The sequence below is a fragment of the Lytechinus variegatus genome, chromosome 7 (genome assembly GCF_018143015.1).
Source record: "Lytechinus variegatus isolate NC3 chromosome 7, Lvar_3.0, whole genome shotgun sequence".
NCBI lineage: Eukaryota > Metazoa > Echinodermata > Echinoidea > Temnopleuroida > Toxopneustidae > Lytechinus > Lytechinus variegatus.
In genome coordinates, this window is record NC_054746.1 from 34,788,512 (window position 1) to 34,806,641 (window position 18,130).

The 18,130-nt window shown below is 35.3% G+C and overlaps 1 protein-coding gene across 2 annotated transcripts in view; it reads right to left on the reverse strand.

Moving 5' to 3' along the window:
• Window positions 1-18,130, reverse strand: part of LOC121419104 (BTB/POZ domain-containing protein 9-like) — a 36,715-nt gene that overhangs the window by 3,706 nt on the left and 14,879 nt on the right. For both annotated transcript variants that reach the window (XM_041613418.1, XM_041613417.1), the window contains exons 4-11: window positions 16,442-16,577; window positions 10,042-10,272; window positions 7,771-7,920; window positions 4,965-5,079; window positions 3,307-3,526; window positions 2,713-2,832; window positions 1,024-1,133; window positions 69-258 (exon numbers count right to left, since the gene is read on the reverse strand). In XM_041613418.1, coding sequence (XP_041469352.1) covers window positions 69-258; window positions 1,024-1,133; window positions 2,713-2,832; window positions 3,307-3,526; window positions 4,965-5,079; window positions 7,771-7,920; window positions 10,042-10,272; window positions 16,442-16,577 — 1,272 coding nt within the window. The remainder of the gene's footprint in view (window positions 1-68; window positions 259-1,023; window positions 1,134-2,712; window positions 2,833-3,306; window positions 3,527-4,964; window positions 5,080-7,770; window positions 7,921-10,041; window positions 10,273-16,441; window positions 16,578-18,130) is intronic.

Below are 18,130 nucleotides of genomic sequence, written 5' to 3' on the forward strand. Positions count from 1 at the left end.
TATTAAAAGTATTTCCAAGTAACATCACAGACCAATAACAGAATCTCACTTTTTAACATCTTACTTACCTAATACTGCCAATAACATAAGGTTGTGCGAGTTGTACTACAATCGAACCACTGCCTAGCTGATGGCATGTATACCCCGAGTCCCAGTCATAGTTTTTGGTGTCACCATTCAGTAGAGCATTTCTACTGCGACTGACCCCTTCAATAACACTGGCACTGGCTTTGATTGTGGCTACATTCTGCTGTGGGACTGTAAAGGAAGATTTATGAAAGAAAAATGTTACATCACACAGAGTCAGTAATCAACAATTGCTGATAAATACAACTTCAACTTGCAGCAAAATCAAGTTTGGAAAGCAGAAATATAATCGGACTTTTCTGTTTTTCTTTGTGCTGAAACATCAAATATATAAAAAGACCATCTGAAAGGGATTATGAAAAGAAATTATTCAAGTCAGGATCTTTTTAGGCAACTTGAGTGGGCAATCATATATATCTTATTTATTCACATTTGTTGCAGTGAAATTTGATGCGTGAGACTCAGCAAGAATAAGCTTGATTCAATTAGGATCACAAACCCTTCCATAAGTTGTTTTTCACAACATAGAGAACCTCACAAACATAATAGAAGAATATGAAAGAGGAAATATTTTGGGGATTCTTTGGCCCGAATTCACAAAGGTGGTTTTGAAAACCATCGGTTGAACCCATGGTTTTATGCAGATTTCCTGTATGAATTATGCTTATTTACTGCGTATATGAAAAAATTCCAATACTGATGTGCGCTTTTGTCACAGTGCGCCAAATATGACGCCTGTTGCCATGGTTAAGTACAATATTTTATTCATGAGTCCACTCCTAAAACAGTGGACTCATGAATATAATGCAAAGAATCCCCAAAATATTGCCTCTTTCATATTCTTCATGTGCACCATAGCAAAAGTAGTGAAAACAGAATTCACACAAAACAGATTCATTTTCTCATTCACAGATTACAAAAATGTTAGAGAAATACCTATCAATCCACTTTCCAGTTGAAATATCCTAGTCGTATGGAACGCTTCAAATGAGACAAGATGAAATACTTTGTTGACGGTGTTATGAACTCCAACGATGCGAATGTATCTAGAGAAAGAAGGAGAAAAATATTTGTATATCTTATCTCTATAATTTGGACTAATCATTGGTACATGTTTAGGTTTCATTATAATCCTTTTGTATATTTGTTTGTACATATCATCTTGAAATGTAGTTTGTTATGATATGTACAAATTTTTAATGAAGGTGTGGGAATAAAATCAATTCTACTCTATTCAATTCAATTAATCCAATTTAATTCAATTCAATCGATTAATTTACTTCAATAAATTCTTATACAAATAGAAATTTAGTATGCTTTTATATGAAGATAAAGCACAGTTGTGAGTCATAAAATCCATACCTGCCAGAATAATTCTTAAGAATTCATAATAGTTCAGTAGAACAAAATTATAGATATCGATAAATATATGATACACTTATATTGCTCTGGTCATCTTTGGTCACCCCAAATGTAAGGATTGGAATTATGAAATCAACAGCTGAATCAATGAGTTAGTTTTTAATCTTAGACAAAGGTACCAACTGACTTAACCCTACTTAGATTAGGGGGGGGGGGGCTGATCAACTCCACCTCGACCATTTTGTAATTAATCCGCCACGCAAAATTTTACTGACCGCGTCTCTTGCTGACTTTTGAGACAAAAATTGCGACTCCCGGGTAAGCACTTGTGAAATTATGCAACATTTTGTAAGTGCATGCAAACCCAAAATTGCTCAAAAACGTAAATTCGTGTACAAATCCAATGCAAATAGTGTTTAAGCCAACAATCATAAAAGTCCCTGATGTTTTCCAGTGAAAAAAAAAAAAAATGTGATGTTGAAAGAAGTTTTAAAATTTAAGAAAAAATAGGAAATTTAGAAAACAATAAAATACATAAAAAAACAAATGTGATGTTGAAGGTTTTCAAAAATACATTTGATCAGATTCCTATAAAGAGTCTGTAAACCAAAAATTAACATTTTAGGGGCATTTTTTAGTTAATTTAAATAAACTTTTGATTTTACACATAAATTAGCATAATTAACAATGAGATTTTTGCAGAATTAGATCTTATAGTTTTGTAAATTATGCCATGGGAAATGTGAGTGCCAATTCTCGTCGCAACCGCGCGATCAACACCTGAGATCTGAGGGGGGAAGGGGCTGAATCAGCCCCAACCCCCGTCTTCTTAGGCGTCAAAATATCCCAGTCTATTTAGGGTTAAAAGCTACAAACCAATTAGTCTTTTTTGTTTAAAAAGTTTTTATTGAAATAAATCGTAACAATCACAATATTTACAAATGATTAGCATGATGGAAAAGCATAAAACATTACAATAAAAAAGAGGGAGATATAAGATTATAATTATCTAAAAGTTTTCAAGAGGGAAACGCCAAGATAGAAAAAAAGACAGTCCTAAAGAAAAGGAGAACAGAAGCCAAAATAAAGAAATCGGACTAGAATGAGGACAAGCAAACCAATTAGTCTTCAGATTGTTATTTGATCCAATCACTAGTATTGCTTCCCACAAGGTATAGTATAGCCTGCAAACTCAGCCTGATTACAGTTGAAATTACCTCATGAAAATATCAAAGTGTTATATACTAGCAGAATTGTACTCACCTACAAACCCTAGCAGGAAAATGCAAGGTCTGCCATGACCGACATAAAAATGCTGAATGATCAATTACCTTGATCCAATCATTCTCATCCACAGAAGCTTCAATGAAGTAAGAATACGACCTAAAAAATAAAAACAAACAACTGATGATGCTCACTCTCATTATATTCAAATTAACACATCAAGTTACGATATGTAATCAAATTGAAAAAACAATAACGCAAGGTGGCAGAATGAAATTTATCCTTGATTATAAATACATGTATAAAAAGTTCATTTCAAACAAGATCTACAATGTAGGCATTTGCCAAGATTGTGTAATGAAATGAAACACTATTCCCACGTAGCTTGGAAACATGTGGAATAGCAATATGATTTTTTTTTATTGAGTCAGGTGAATAAATTCATTATAGTTCCAATCAGTTACCATCTTTCAAGGGGTCCATGGTAAGCCAGAACTAAACAAACAGTGGTATGTGAATATTGTTTGAAAATATTTGACATTAAGTAATTTATATTATAGCTAATGACGATTCAAAAACAAATATGGGATATTGTTTAGCCCTAGTCACTGATGTCTGTCGTTCCAACTTTACCTGGTATCTCTATCCCAAAGGAGGAGTCTGATGGTGTTGATTATGGTTGGTTTGCCCAGGGTGATCACGATGCCACCAGTGTGTACATCTTCAATGGGATGTCTGGTGAAGCCGCGGTCAAGGTCATAGTTCTGACAGTCACCATCAAGAAGAGATGACCGCATCTCTCCTTTGACCACCGACGCACCATGCTTCGCTGTTCCTACATTTTCCTCTGGAACTGTTAGTGTGAAAAAAATTGAATAAAAAATTATCAACATATAAAATACACACTTATTCACCCATGGGCTCTACATAACAAAATAATGATTAATTGCAAAACCTGCAAATAATTAACTCATCCTTGAATTATAATCTGATTCATTTTTGTTCCTCAAATCTAAATTTCCATAGTTTCCATACAGCAAATCAGGTCTCATTCAGACAGCTTGTATAAACAAAACTAATCAAATTTTATTCTTTAAACAGATAATTTTGTTGGCAATAAAAAAATTGAAACCCATCAAATTGTCTTACACGTTGAATTCAAAAAGTTTTCTTTTTTGAGGTTTATTGTTAAAAGCGAATTTCTCTTATAGTCCACCCAAGGAAAAAGTAGATCATCAACAGAGAAAAAATAAACAAGCATAGCCATGAAATTCCATCAAAATTGGATGTAAAATAAAGTTGTGAATATTCATATTTTCAGAAATTTTTCACAAACAGTTAAAGATAAATTCCAGATCTGGTAACGATCTCAAAATGACTTTTTACAGAATCTAATATAATGACCACCCAAGTGTCTGTTTGTATGAATTAAAAGTATGTGCCAAAGGATTCTGGAAGAAATTGTGTAATTGCTGAGAAATAAGCAAAATAAGCGTGGATTCGGTCACTTCCGTCAGGTCTTTATTCCAGCAATAATAATACACTGTCCCACGTGTGCCTATCTGTGTTTGCGATCTTCAGTGTGATCGTATTTCAGCTTAGATTTTATGATTTCACAAAGTTCACTTTATGTACCGTAACTGTACCAGATCTAGATCCACGATGATATAGTCATACTTAACCTTGGTTTTACAGACTTTCTCATGAAATTAGTGTTTTACTGCAACTACTATCATTTAGCTTTAATTGCGCAAGTCAATGATACATGTACATGCAAATGAGAGAGTCGATAGTATCACTCGCTATATCTTTTGTTTATTCATTGTTTGATTTATATAACGTTTTATTTTTTCCTGATTTTACAACATTGACCCTTTTGACTGAACCATAAAATGTTAAAACAATGGCAATTGTATATGTTGGGGGTGGAATTAAAGTTTGTTTCAAATGTCAATGGGGAGGAAAAACAAATATTTCATATCATTAAATACAAAGGAAAAAGTGAGTGGGTAATGTCATCTGTCTCCTCAATTGCATACCAACCAGGATGTGCATATAAATGTTTTGTGAAATGAAGTGATTCTTCATTTATTTCACATCTGATTTTGATGAAATTTTCAGTGTTAGATTTTTCTCTTCTTATTCAAATCAACTCTTTGGTGGGGTGGACTTGCCCATTAATAGATCTTGAAGGCAGAGTGGATTTCCCTTTTGAAAGGTAATTTTCAATTTCAAAATGAAAGCTCTCTGTGGACACTTCCACAAAAAAAATGTAATCTACCGGTACTCACTGAGCACTCCTCTGTAGTTGAGGTCTGCATTCCTACATTCTTCTTTGATCTTGAAAGCATCAAGGATAGAGTCAGCACACAGCAAGTTAGATGGTCGCACTGTGTAGAGCAGATCCTAAAGAATTACACAGAATGATTTCATTTGGCTGATGTTTGTTATGCTGTCTGTGCCATTCATGATGGGGGGGGGGAGATTAGTTAAGTTTGAAGGCATGCATGCAACAATGGATGTGTGTCTTGGCGTTGCATAAACCAATGAATCATGTTTTTTCACAAACAGAGAATCATGGGTAAGTTTGTTTTCTCATGATCAGGTATTAAAGAAGGACAAATCTAAACATTTGCAATCTCTGTGAGCTCCATCAATCTATCAACATATCTATTACAACACTGTTAACAGTTTTAAACAGACCCATATTGCAATCTGTTCTTCCTGAAAACACAAATATCACCCTCATTTTGAACTTCAATAGATTAACAAGTGGAATGCCTCTGGCCGTCTCACCTGCATCACGCGGTTCAATATAGCAGCAGTGCTCACTTTGAATACTACTCTAACTCGCACAAGATGTTCAGTGATACATGGTTACTCTTATCTCCCTTTTTTATGAACTAGACCAATAAACTTACAGAGATATGATGGTTATTCAACAAAAAACCCCAACATGGCCAAAGTTCATTGACCTTACATGACCTTTGACCTTGATCATGTGACCTGAAACTCGAACAGGATGTTCAGTGATACTTGATTACTCTTATGTACAAGTTTCATGAATCAGATCCATAAACTTTCAAAGTTATGATGGTAATTCAACAGATACACCCAATTCGGCCAAAGTTCATTGACCTTTGACCTTGGTCATGTGACCTGAAATGCGCACAGGATGTTCAGTGATACTTGATTACTCTAATGTCCAAGTTTAATGAACTAGACCAATAAACTTTCAAAGTTATGATGGTAATTCAACAGATACCCCCGATTCGGCCAAAGTTCATTGACCCAAAATGACCTTTGACCTTAATCATGAGACCTGAAACTTGCACAAAATTTTCAGTGATGCTTGATTACTATTATGTCCAAGTTTCATGAATCAGATCCATAAACTTTCAAAGTTATGATGGGAATTCAACAGATATCCCCAATTCGGCCAAAGTTCATTGACCCTAAATGACCTTTGACCTTGGTCATGTGACGTGAAACTCATGCAGGATGTTCAGTGATACTTGATTAACCTTATGTCCAAGTTTCATGAACTAGGTCCATATATTTTCTAAGTTATGATGACATTTCAAAAACTTAACCTCAGGTTAAGATTTCGATGTTGATTCCTCCAACATGGTCTAAGTTCATTGACCCTAAATGACCTTTGACCTTGGTCATGTGACATGAAACTCTAATAGGATGTTCAGTAATACTTGATTAACCTTATGGCCAAGTTTTATTAACTAGGTCCATATACTTTCTAAGTTATGACATCATTTCAAAAACTTAACCTCAGGTTAAGATTTGATGTTGACGCCGCCGCCGCCGCCGCCGTCGGAAAAGCGGCGCCTATAGTCTCACTTTGCTTCGCAGGTGAGACAAAAACAGGACGTACCTAATTAGTGTAACAACATGAAGCTAATTTGATGACCCTTTCAAGAAAGTTTGAATTAATTTTAATCCTCTTTTGTCACCCTTGCACATTAGTGTGACAGTAGTGTGACAGTAATATGCTTCAATACACTTGTTAACTTCAATCCCTCTTTCCCTCAAAAGTAACATCTTATAGTAACTAATGTTCTCTTAGAAATGAGGTAAGGATCATCCAATGGTAGTGATTCATACATCATTTTAAAGCTGATAACTTCTCCTTCCAGTTTGAGATATTTTACTAAAAAACACATTTCTGGTGACATTCTGTGTGTCTGTCTATCTATCCTATCTATCTATCTATCTATCATTTTTTTGAGAGTCACAATGGGAATTGAAACCAACCAAGAGAATATTTCACAGAGCAACATTACAAATGATTCTGCTATTACCAGTTTAAAAATCACTGCATCTGATTGCCTTAGTACATATTAGCCAGTGAACAAAATCTATAAAAAAAAATGTTTTGTGCAACACTTCCTAGTTTTTGTTCTACATGTACAACCACTTGTGAATTTCAATGATTACCTGTCTACAGAAATTGAAACCAGTAACAAAGAAAATGTTTCATGAAGCATTATTACCAACGGTCTGCACTGGCTGCTAACAACAGCTCCTGCATGTAAAATCAATGCATATGAGTGACCAAGAACAAATTAGCTAATGGTACAAATCAGTGACAAAATGTTTTGTGAAACACTCCCTAGTTCGGTTGATGTTTTGACGGTTTGCATAGTGGTACCAACAATCACGGAAATGGTTTACAGTACACCATGTGTAAAGTCATAGAAGGACTGAGATGAAAGTGGATAGACAGAGAGAGGTGAAATGGAAAGGCGAGAAAGTGGATTTTGGGAAGTAGACTTTTTTTTCGCAATCAGTGTAGTCCTTTAAAGGACTGTAACACCAACCAGGGCTCCGTAACACAAAGGTTTGGGATGGATTGCAAATATGAAAGAACCGCACTGATTGGTCCCTGGTCAGTATTTTGAACCAAATGCGCATGTATCGTAGATATTGATTGGTCATTTCATTTAGCGATTGATCGCTATTCTTTGTGTTACGGAGCCCTGGAGTGGAAAGTGGAGTACATGTAGTAGGCAGGGTGAGAGGCTTGAGCAGGAAAGACTCTAGTTTTTGTTTCTACAACCACTTGTGAATTTCAATGATTACCTGTCTACTCATAAGAGGTAGTCTGATGGCCCCCACAATCTCCTTGTGAGATACATCTTTGTTGGCTTGGACCCAGCTTTGAACAGCTCTGAAGATATCAATCTCACTAGCATAGAAGGAATTCCTTGAGATCACCTCCTTCAGGGCACCCTGAATCAAGAATAGGTGGAAACATGGATGTGAGGAAAGAAAGATAGCATGGTGAGATTGATGAATTAAGCTCACTATATGATCCGATTCCAACCTGACCATGTAGGCTACAAATCTCATTTTGCATCAAATTTGCAACTGTAAAATCAACATGAATACAGTTCACAATAATCCCAGGAATAGTAAATTAAAATTGTGCTTTACCGTAAGCCTTGTGGTGGGGGTAAAATTGCTTCAAATCCTAGCCTACGACAAGATGGCTATGACATATCTATGATTTGGAATGGTTTTTTTTTATATTTTTTTTCTACAGGGAGGCTCCCAATAGTCTGTAATTTCAATACAAGTACTAATACCATTACATTTTTTTTATCACGAAGACATCATATTGCATGCACTGGTCTTCTTTACATTAATCATATCGTTGATAATAAGATTAAATATTTACTTATAACAAGTGGAATGCCTCTGGCCGTCTCACCTGCATCACGTGGTTCAATATAGCAGCAGTGCTGACTTTGAATACTACTCTAACTCGCACAAGATGTTCAGTGATACATGGTTACTCTCCATGTCCACTTTTTATGAACTAGACCAATAAACTTACAGAGATATGATGGTTATTCAACAAAAAAACCCAACATGGCCAAAGTTCATTGACCTTACATGACCTTTGACCTTGATCATGTGACCTGAAACTTGAACAGGATGTTCAGTGATACTTGATTACTCTTATGTACAAGTTTCATGAATCAGATCCATAAACTTTCAAAGTTATGATGGTAATTCAACAGATACACCCAATTCGGCCAAAGTTCATTGACCTTTGACCTTGGTCATGTGACCTGAAACGCGCACAGGATGTTCAGTGATACTTGATTACTCTAATGTCCAAGTTTAATGAACTAGACCAATAAACTTTCAAAGTTATGATGGTAATTCAACAGATACCCCCGATTCGGCCAAAGTTCATTGACCCTAAATGACCTTTGACCTTAATCATGAAACCTGAAACTTGCACAAAATGTTAAGTGATGCTTGATTACTATTATGTCCAAGTTTCATGAATCAGATCCATAAACTTTCAAAGTTATGATGGGAATTCAACAGATATCCCCAAATCGGCCAAAGTTCATTGACCCTAAATGACCTTTGACCTTGGTCATGTGACGTGAAACTCATGCAGGATGTTCAGTGATACTTGATTAACCTTTTGTCCAAGTTTCATGAACTAGGTCCATATATTTTCTAAGTTATGATGACATTTCAAAAACTTAACCTCAGGTTAAGATTTGATGTTGATGCCGCCGCCGTCGGAAAAGCGGCGCCTATAGTCTCACTCTGCTTCGCAGGTGAGACAAAAATCTGTCTTTGAGAGGATTATATGAAATCCAATCTGCAAGGTTAACAGATTCTTAAAGTTGAATACAGATGATGAACTTGTAAAACAAAAAAGTATCATCAGCAAAATTAAATGAAGCTTCCAATATTTAAACTAAATTTGTAAAATAAGTGTTGAAATGGCTAATTTGAAATGAAAAAAAAAAAAAGACAGAAGGCACTTGATTCCAAACAGTGAAAAAAAAATGCCAAATTAGAACTCTGATGGCTGAAAAAATATCCAATGACCACTACACTTTTGTAATATTGGAATGTTAGATGATTCAAAGCTTTGGATCGGCTTACAAAAGCCATTCAAAGCACGGCTTTGAAGGAAGTTTAAAGCTACAGTAACAAAATTGAATTATCTTCGACAAAATTACATTTGCTCAGTAGCTTTAAACAGTAGCTTGTGACTTACGATTGATAACAAAGCATGGGGTTTTGGTAACGAAACTTCTAGTGGGGCTGCCGTGGTCTAGTGATTACGATTCTCATCTTTTAATCAGAGGGACATGGTTTCAATTCCCAGCTGTGGCATGTTATCTTTCAGCAAAAATTGAACCACATTGTGCTGCACTCAACCCAGGTGAGGTGAATGGGTATCCTTGACGTTTTAGTGCCAATATGGCGGCTCAGCTATGGCTGAAGAATTGATATGATACCAAGTATCAAAGCGCAGTTGAGTATATGCACATAGTAACTATATAAATGGATGTACTAAAATTACTTATGGCTTACCTTAGACAGAGTGAGGAAGGTCTCACTGTTCATGACCTCTGTGGCATAGCGATCCATGAACTGATAGCACGTCTCCTTTAGAGAACCAAGGGTGTAGAGACTGGCCACATCATAGATCAGGCACACATTGTGGATACTGAGGATGGCACGGAGGTAATCTGAGATGGAAGCTTCAAGCTCACTGAAACCATATTGGTGGGCCAGGCCTAAAATATCTAGAAGGTTGTCCTCCTGTATAGAGGGAAAACAAAATGGTTTATAGGTATCATCACTTAGGGAGAATGTACATGTAGGGTATAAAGACTGGTAGATCATCAAAGACCAGGCACACATTGTAGATACTGAGGATGGAGTGGAGATAACCAGAGATGGAAGCCTCAGGCTCACTGAAGCCATCCTCTTGGGCAAGGCCTATTAGATGTCTAAATGTTGTCCTCCTGTGTAGGGAAAAAGACAATAGCCAATCTTCTCTTTGGGGGACCCAAGGGTATTGAGAATTGCCACATCACAGATCAGGTATACTATGTGGAAACTGACTCAAGCTCACTGAACTCCTGGCCTACATATACTAATACATTATGGTAGACCAGGCTTAGAATGTCTACAAGGTTGTCTATGACTATGTTTAGGGGTAAATACAGGGTGATTGGATTTATATCATTTAGCATAAATAAAATAAGCTAATTAAACAGCCAAAGTCCTTAATAAAGGCAATGAAGAAAGGGGCATATGGTCCATAACTTTTGTGACCAGCTTTACATTTTATCAGCGATATTTATAATAAAGAACTGCATGTATGCTGGCTGCATACTGGCTGGAAACCAGAGCAAACTTCAGCAAAGCATTTGCTCCCTAGATCATTACTTCAATTGACATGTACTGTGCAGCAATGAAACTTGAGCTTTAAAAAAGTCTCTCTCCAAGTATCTAGTGAAGAGAGATATAACTTGTAAAAATATTGACAACCAATATTCATTGGGACCTGACATTCATTCCTTATAAATACATGTAATATTATTACAAGATATCTGATACCACCCACCCTTGCTTTCCAAGGCAACAACCCTGCATTTCAACAGGAAGTCACTGGGAAGAAATACTGGTTGTTATGAGCTTTCATTAACCTTTACTTCAAGAATGGAGTGTTTACAAACAGACCCTACCCCTCAGGATGATATACATGTAGATTCTGCACCCACAAAATAAACCAATATTTTATTTCATTAAACTTTTGTCTTGTGCTTTTTTGTGCATTTTTATTCTCTCTTTCTACCTTTTTCCTATTTACTGTTTCTTCTGCTTTTTTTTTAATTATGTATACAATGTACATCTCCGTTGTGTTTTCCATGGGGTATCATAACAACAACTGAGCAAAGACTTCACACTTTGTTAGTCAGAAATTGAGTTTTGTCTCAGCAGTACTTTGGTATGATATAAACTTTTGATAGAGAAAAAATAAAGACAATGTTATCTTTATTTTGAGGCATTCTTTTTTAAAGTTTGTAATCTTTACATATTGTCAGTCTGCCTCCAGGAATTCCGGGGGGGGGGGGGGGGGGGGGGGGGGCAAATGTACATGTAAATGTAGTATTTGGCGATGAGTCATTCAACTATTGAAGGCATAATGTATGATATTATCATGTGACCTTTGACAGATCAATTCTTGGAGGATTAGAGCCACAAAGTTACCCTGGATATCTGTCTGTCTTTGTAATACCAGGAAGTCTTGAAGCAACATTAATAGACACAAGTCATTCTTTCAATTCCTTCAGGGGGAGTGTTTCAACTTTCAAGAAGTGATTTGTAGGACATGATTTTCACAGACAACAGTTCTAACTTCTACGCTACTAAATTCCTTGCAACTGACTGACTGAGAAAAATCCATAGAAAATCAATGACAGATGCATGGTGTATTGCTCCCCCTGAAAATAATTCAATAAGTAAATCAGGATTTTCATGTATCCCTTGTCATTTACCCATATTTACAAATCATAAAACCTGATTCTAAGAATTGTTTAATAGAAATACACTGTATTTTATTCAACACATGTAGAAGAGAAATGAGATTCACAATTAAAGACAAATTCAAAGCAAATAAGTATTGATTATCAACATACAACAAAATTACCATGGCATTCTGCCAAGGTACATTTTTATTTCATCTGGCTTTTATCAATAAATGTACAATGTAGCTACATGTTTTTGATTGTGTTGTTTGGAAATTTTTAATGGACTCAAGTTTTCAGTTAGTGTATGTAATCTATTTCATAATGCCTGGCTTGCTTTTAATTATTAGCAGATACAAGCACTCTGAAAGTAATCTTTTTATACCGATAATTATTATTATTCAGTGATTTGTAGAAATCTTGTTTAATAAACATAATAACATGATCAATTTTGAGCAGGGTCAAAAATACTAGAAAGCAACTGAAATAAGAATAGTGCATGAATACATGTACAGTGTACTTAAATGAAAACACAACATATTTTACGACCACATTCTTTCACATGTTTAGCAAACAAATGTACACTGCTATTTTAACCTTTGGAAAACTTTCATAAATATCATAACTGCCAGATAAAATTATAATCAAGGTTAATAAACAAAGGGATAGTGTAGATTCAGCTGAAAAAATCAATGCGATTCATTGGGCAACTTCCCACATTTGTTTTCTTATTCAACCAGCATAGAAACTGATCACTGTAATTTACAGTATACACTCTATGTTTTTTGCACAAAAACCAGCTGAAGTATACTTAATATGCTTCACATGATGTATCATGTGCATGAATTATCGCAAAGACCCATAAATCTTTCAATCCATCTGATAAATTTGTATATTCTAAACAAGCTACAATGTAGTTAACACATAAGAAAAATATAATACATTGTTCAGTTATACTGTATGGTGAAGGCAAAGCCATCAGATCATATTGCGTTTTTTCTATCCCAACATTGAAATTTGGTTGCCCCTCCCCCCACAAGCAAATCATAACAAATTTAAGGGAAAGTCCACTCCAAAACAAGTTGACATAAAGAAAATATAACAAAAAAGGTATGGCATTGAAAAATTTATCCAAAATTGAATGAAAAAAAAGTTATCATTCACAACACAAATGATAATCAAATATGTGAGTTAAAAATTTAACATACTGTTTCTTTTGGATTTCAATATAAAAATATTGTATTTAATTTGATTGTAGAGATCAAGCTGTACATTGGATCTTTTGAAGTTGTTATAATGTTTATGTTCAAGTTAATCTTGATTTAAAGGGGAAGTACACTCTAATAAAAAATTGGTTTTAATAAAGGCAGAAAAGAAAGAGAAAAATATTAGTGAATGCTTGATGAAAATCTGTCAAAGAACAATGGATGTACATGAATTGTACAAATTTAAAGTTTTGATTCCCTGACGTTATAGACAAGCAGCTCCTAAATATTTCCCAAAATCCAATATTCTTAATAATTGAAAGTGATTTTATTTGTGTCGTGGATATATCATTGGACAAATCATTCATGTCATACTCGTAACAAAAATAATTGCAATCATCATACTACATGCAAATATGGCATGATATTCACAACTCTCTTATCCTTTATTTCATCAAATCATCACCAATATTTTTCTCTCATTTACATGCTTCTATTAAACTGACTTATTGACAGGGTGAATTTTCCTTTTCATTCCACAATATAAAACAGAAATAATTGAATTGTATTAAGGAATTTATCATGTGATTTGATCTATCACAATGTTCATATTTTAGCAGGCATGGTATGAAGCAGAGTGTTGTATCTTTGTGAATAATTCACCAGAATATGATAATTCTATTCAAGATTAAATCCCTAGCCATACCACTGATGCCTTTGAGGAAGAGACCATTAATCCAAATTACCACAAATAGCTCAAACACAAACACGAGTGTATAAAGAGGGAGGCTACAACGTGGACTCCTTAGTCTTTACCGATGTTTGCATGTGATATGATGCTATAAAAGGAACACTCGTGCTTGCGGGAGAACTCAGCCACCCAATCTGCCTCGGTTCAGTGATGGAATGCTGCTGAGTAGTACTGGCAGGGGATACTGCAGATGGCAAGACAGTGAACATGCTACATGCATTATTACAGTACTGAATATCAAAAACGCAAATATACGAGCTTCTGTGTAGATTTTCTTGGCTGGCTTATCTGGGGGTGTTTCACAAAGATTTAAGTAGGACTCAGAGTAGCACTTACAATGTAAAGGCATGGTCACACCGGCCGAGCCTTGTTGGAGCGGTCGTGGAGCGGAGAGAAAAAAATTATCACCGCTCGCTACCGTTTACCATTTTCGATTTCGATTGTTGTTATTTTGTTTTCGAATTTTTCCCCAATTTTGAGAGCGAAATTCGACCCTCTTTCCCTACCGCTTCACGACCGCTCCAACAACGCTCGGCCGGTGTGACCATGCCTTAAATGTCGACGCATACATGATATGCAACTCGCAAACTTATTGATCAATATGCAGTAGTGTGCATACTCTTGGCATGATGTGACCAATGTGGTAATGCCTTTCAATTAGACATTTAGGAGCAACTCTGAGTCATACTTGAATCTTCATGAAACACCCCAGGAGTGGATAACCAAACAAAATTATGGAGATATCTAAACAGAAAGAAAGAAAAATAAGTTGTGTAAATTTTAGGGTTTTGTGTGTGTGATTACAATAAAATAATTTTTATCTAATAATGCACAACAGGGTATTTTGCCCCTGAGGCATTATCCATGGTGTCATTTCAATGCTGATACCAAGGTTATGCCCTGCTATATATTCACCCTTGCTCTTTCTTGTGAAACTCTCACACCCTAAGAGTCACTGAGGACACTCCTACAGTCTGCTGCAAACGTTATAAGAATGGACTATCTGCACGATCCCCTTGATACATGAAATATATTCCTACAGGATATTAATGCAAATGTTTGATAAATATATTGTGTGTGAACAGGTCATTGATGAATGAGATGTCAGTGACTGGCATGTGCATGGCATCCCTTGCACTTTGGAAGGGGATAGTTCCTCCCAGGACTGAAATAGCACACCTATAGAGCAGCCTGCTGGGACTCAAATGACCAAACATCATATGATGATAGGAGGGGGTTTTAAACATTGATATGTATAACGTGTATTATACATGTACGTACAATGTAGCTCTCAGCAGCTGGGAAGTGAGGTTGAGATCTACTCTCACATCATTTTCATTTCAATCTACATGTACTTTAAATTGGTGTAGGGATCATTGGAATATTTCAATTCTAAACAGTAGTGGGGGTGGGGTGGCGTGGCTATTATTCAATCTGTACCAAATGATGATTTGATCCACATCTGTTTAAAATGTGTCCACTGTATAATCATTATAACAGAAAAGGTATTACATGTATATGCAGGAGAAAGAAAGGGAAAAGAGTAAAATATATTTTTTCTGCCTGCAAAGTATAGGCCTACACATACAAAATCCAACATAAACTCATTCAGTAACAAAATGAAAATAAAAAATCCTGAAGTTCATTCAAGCTACCCCATCTGTATGCAAACATACCTCCAAAAACACAGAGATAGAATTAGCCTGTTCACAATAGAAATATGTACATGTACATGTAATACCTATATATTTTGTACAGGGATCAACTGGTTCAGGTGGGCAAAGGAATAATAGCAAGCCTACATGTAATACGATTATCATTTTTGCAAGTCACCACATACACGAATATAGAAATGAAAATGAATCTACAAAAAACATATCCTGGATGACTCTGATCCAAATGAGCTTGGGGTATATTTCTGCAATTTTTCTATTAAATCTAGAATCACAATGTAAGTCAGATATCAATAGGAACACACACAAAAACATGGCCAATGACAATGTAGGAGAGCATTCAAGCAATTTTTCATCAATGCTGTTTCTCCCTCATATCAAGATCATGTCAGTAACTTAGAGTACATAATTCAATGCATACCTGGACCAAAAGTAGTACAATATAATGATATCATAAAATCATGATTGTGATCTCTGTTATGTACTTCTCATTTATTTTCAGCAACCAATAATTTTGCATTATCATGCTGAACTTTGAAAACACATTTTTTTAACGTTTGTTTGCATGACTGCAACTGGGTTTTAGACTAAACAAGTAAACATCTTTGTAAACAATGATTTATGGTGGAATATGTGCTCAGAACTCACCCTTTAATATTCTACCTTGTTTTCTTTCATCTTGAGGTATAACAGCTCGAGACACCTATTGTAGATGTACTTTAGCTGAACTATTTTTATGATTGGCAACAATTTTTTATTCATTCTTTTGCTTTGTACTTTGTAAACTATGATTCTAGAATTTTAATGGTCACTTGTCCTTCTTACCTTGAGGTCTAGTAGATTGAGACAGCCTGTGTAGATGTATTTAAGGAGAGCCTCAAAGGCCTGGGATGTAGTGTCTTGGAGCTCAATCTCACAACATTCAGGATCAGACTCTCGCATTCCACCGTAAAATAGGGCTCTGTAGGATGAGAGACAGAAGGACAGGTGGTGGGGGGGATGGAGAGAAAGAGGGAGAAGAAACTATAATGACGTTTTCAATGTATGATTCATCTCTTTTACCTGTATTTCAATTTCTGTATAAAAATACACTGAAGCTAAATGCACCATTAAATCTCATTTAACACTGTAACATGTGACTGATCTTAATATCACTTTAAATTAATTTATTCAGTCCCAAGACAATACAAGACCAAAATCACTTCTTTCTTTCTTCAAAGTGAAAAATTTCAGGGGACAATCACCCCCTTCAACCCCTAGTCTAGATCTGGATGTTAGTAGTTATTTGTATTGAAAAACCTACAGTCACTCATACACCACTACATCAGTCCTCTCTCTTTTCACAAGTAGGAGAAGGTGAAAAGAGAGGACTGATATTGTGTTGTGAGTGTAGGATTTTCCGAACAAATAACTACTAATGTCCAGATCTAGACTACCCCCCCCCCCGTGGGGCTGCCAATGAATCCAATATTGTATCGAGTCTTGATTTTTTAAGATTATATACATGTACATGTACCTTTAAAATGATGTGTTCTTGTGAAGAAAAAATAATAAATACATGTACACTTAAATATCAATAACTTCAACAAATTTTACAGGTCTGATTAATACTAATGATATTCTGATTTCATAGATGGTGGTTGATAACAGCCTTCAAAAAGAGTATCTAATATTCATGAGAAACCTAGATGAACATGTACATCATAACATATTGAACGGAACGGTTCATACTGTACAATGTACACGTTACACCCTGAGCATTCAGACATGACCTACTTAAATGCATTATTATGAAAGGGCAATGTGCACTTTGCATCCATTAGCATTCTTATAAAACCTTTTATCAAGGAGCTTGAAATAGGAGGAGAGTGCTTCAGTCAGTCAAACATTAACCACACTTGGTGTAAATGACCACTAAACTTATTAAATTGATACTTGAAACTGACCATCCTTCAGATTATTGCTCTTTATTTGCATGGTAACATGTCAACCCCAAAACAAAAAAAGAGAAAAAAGATACATGAACCTAAAATGCACTAAAGGGGAAGTTCACACTGAAATTACATGTACATTGGTTTCCATGAAAGTAGAATATGATCTGATGAAAATCCATCAATGCATATTAAGAGAGTTGAGATTTTTTTTTCAGATTTGTGATGTCATACGCTACATGTAGCTGCTTACCTACATTTATTATATAATATAAACTTTTAATGGAATACATTGTATGATGAATACAATTTTTTTTATTGAAGGTGATATGAAATAATGTATCTGACATATAAAACAATCAAATAAAATCACTTTCAAATTTTTGAGAAAATTGCTTTTGGGGGAATTCATATCACACAACACACATGGAGGAGCTGCTCATCTGAGATAGCACAATAAATCACACAGTTCAAAAATTGAACCTTCCCTGATAAATTTCTGGAACTGTTCTTGCAATTATTAAAACCAACTTATTATCAGGGTGAACTTCCCCTCTAATTGCTGGCATACATGTATATCATA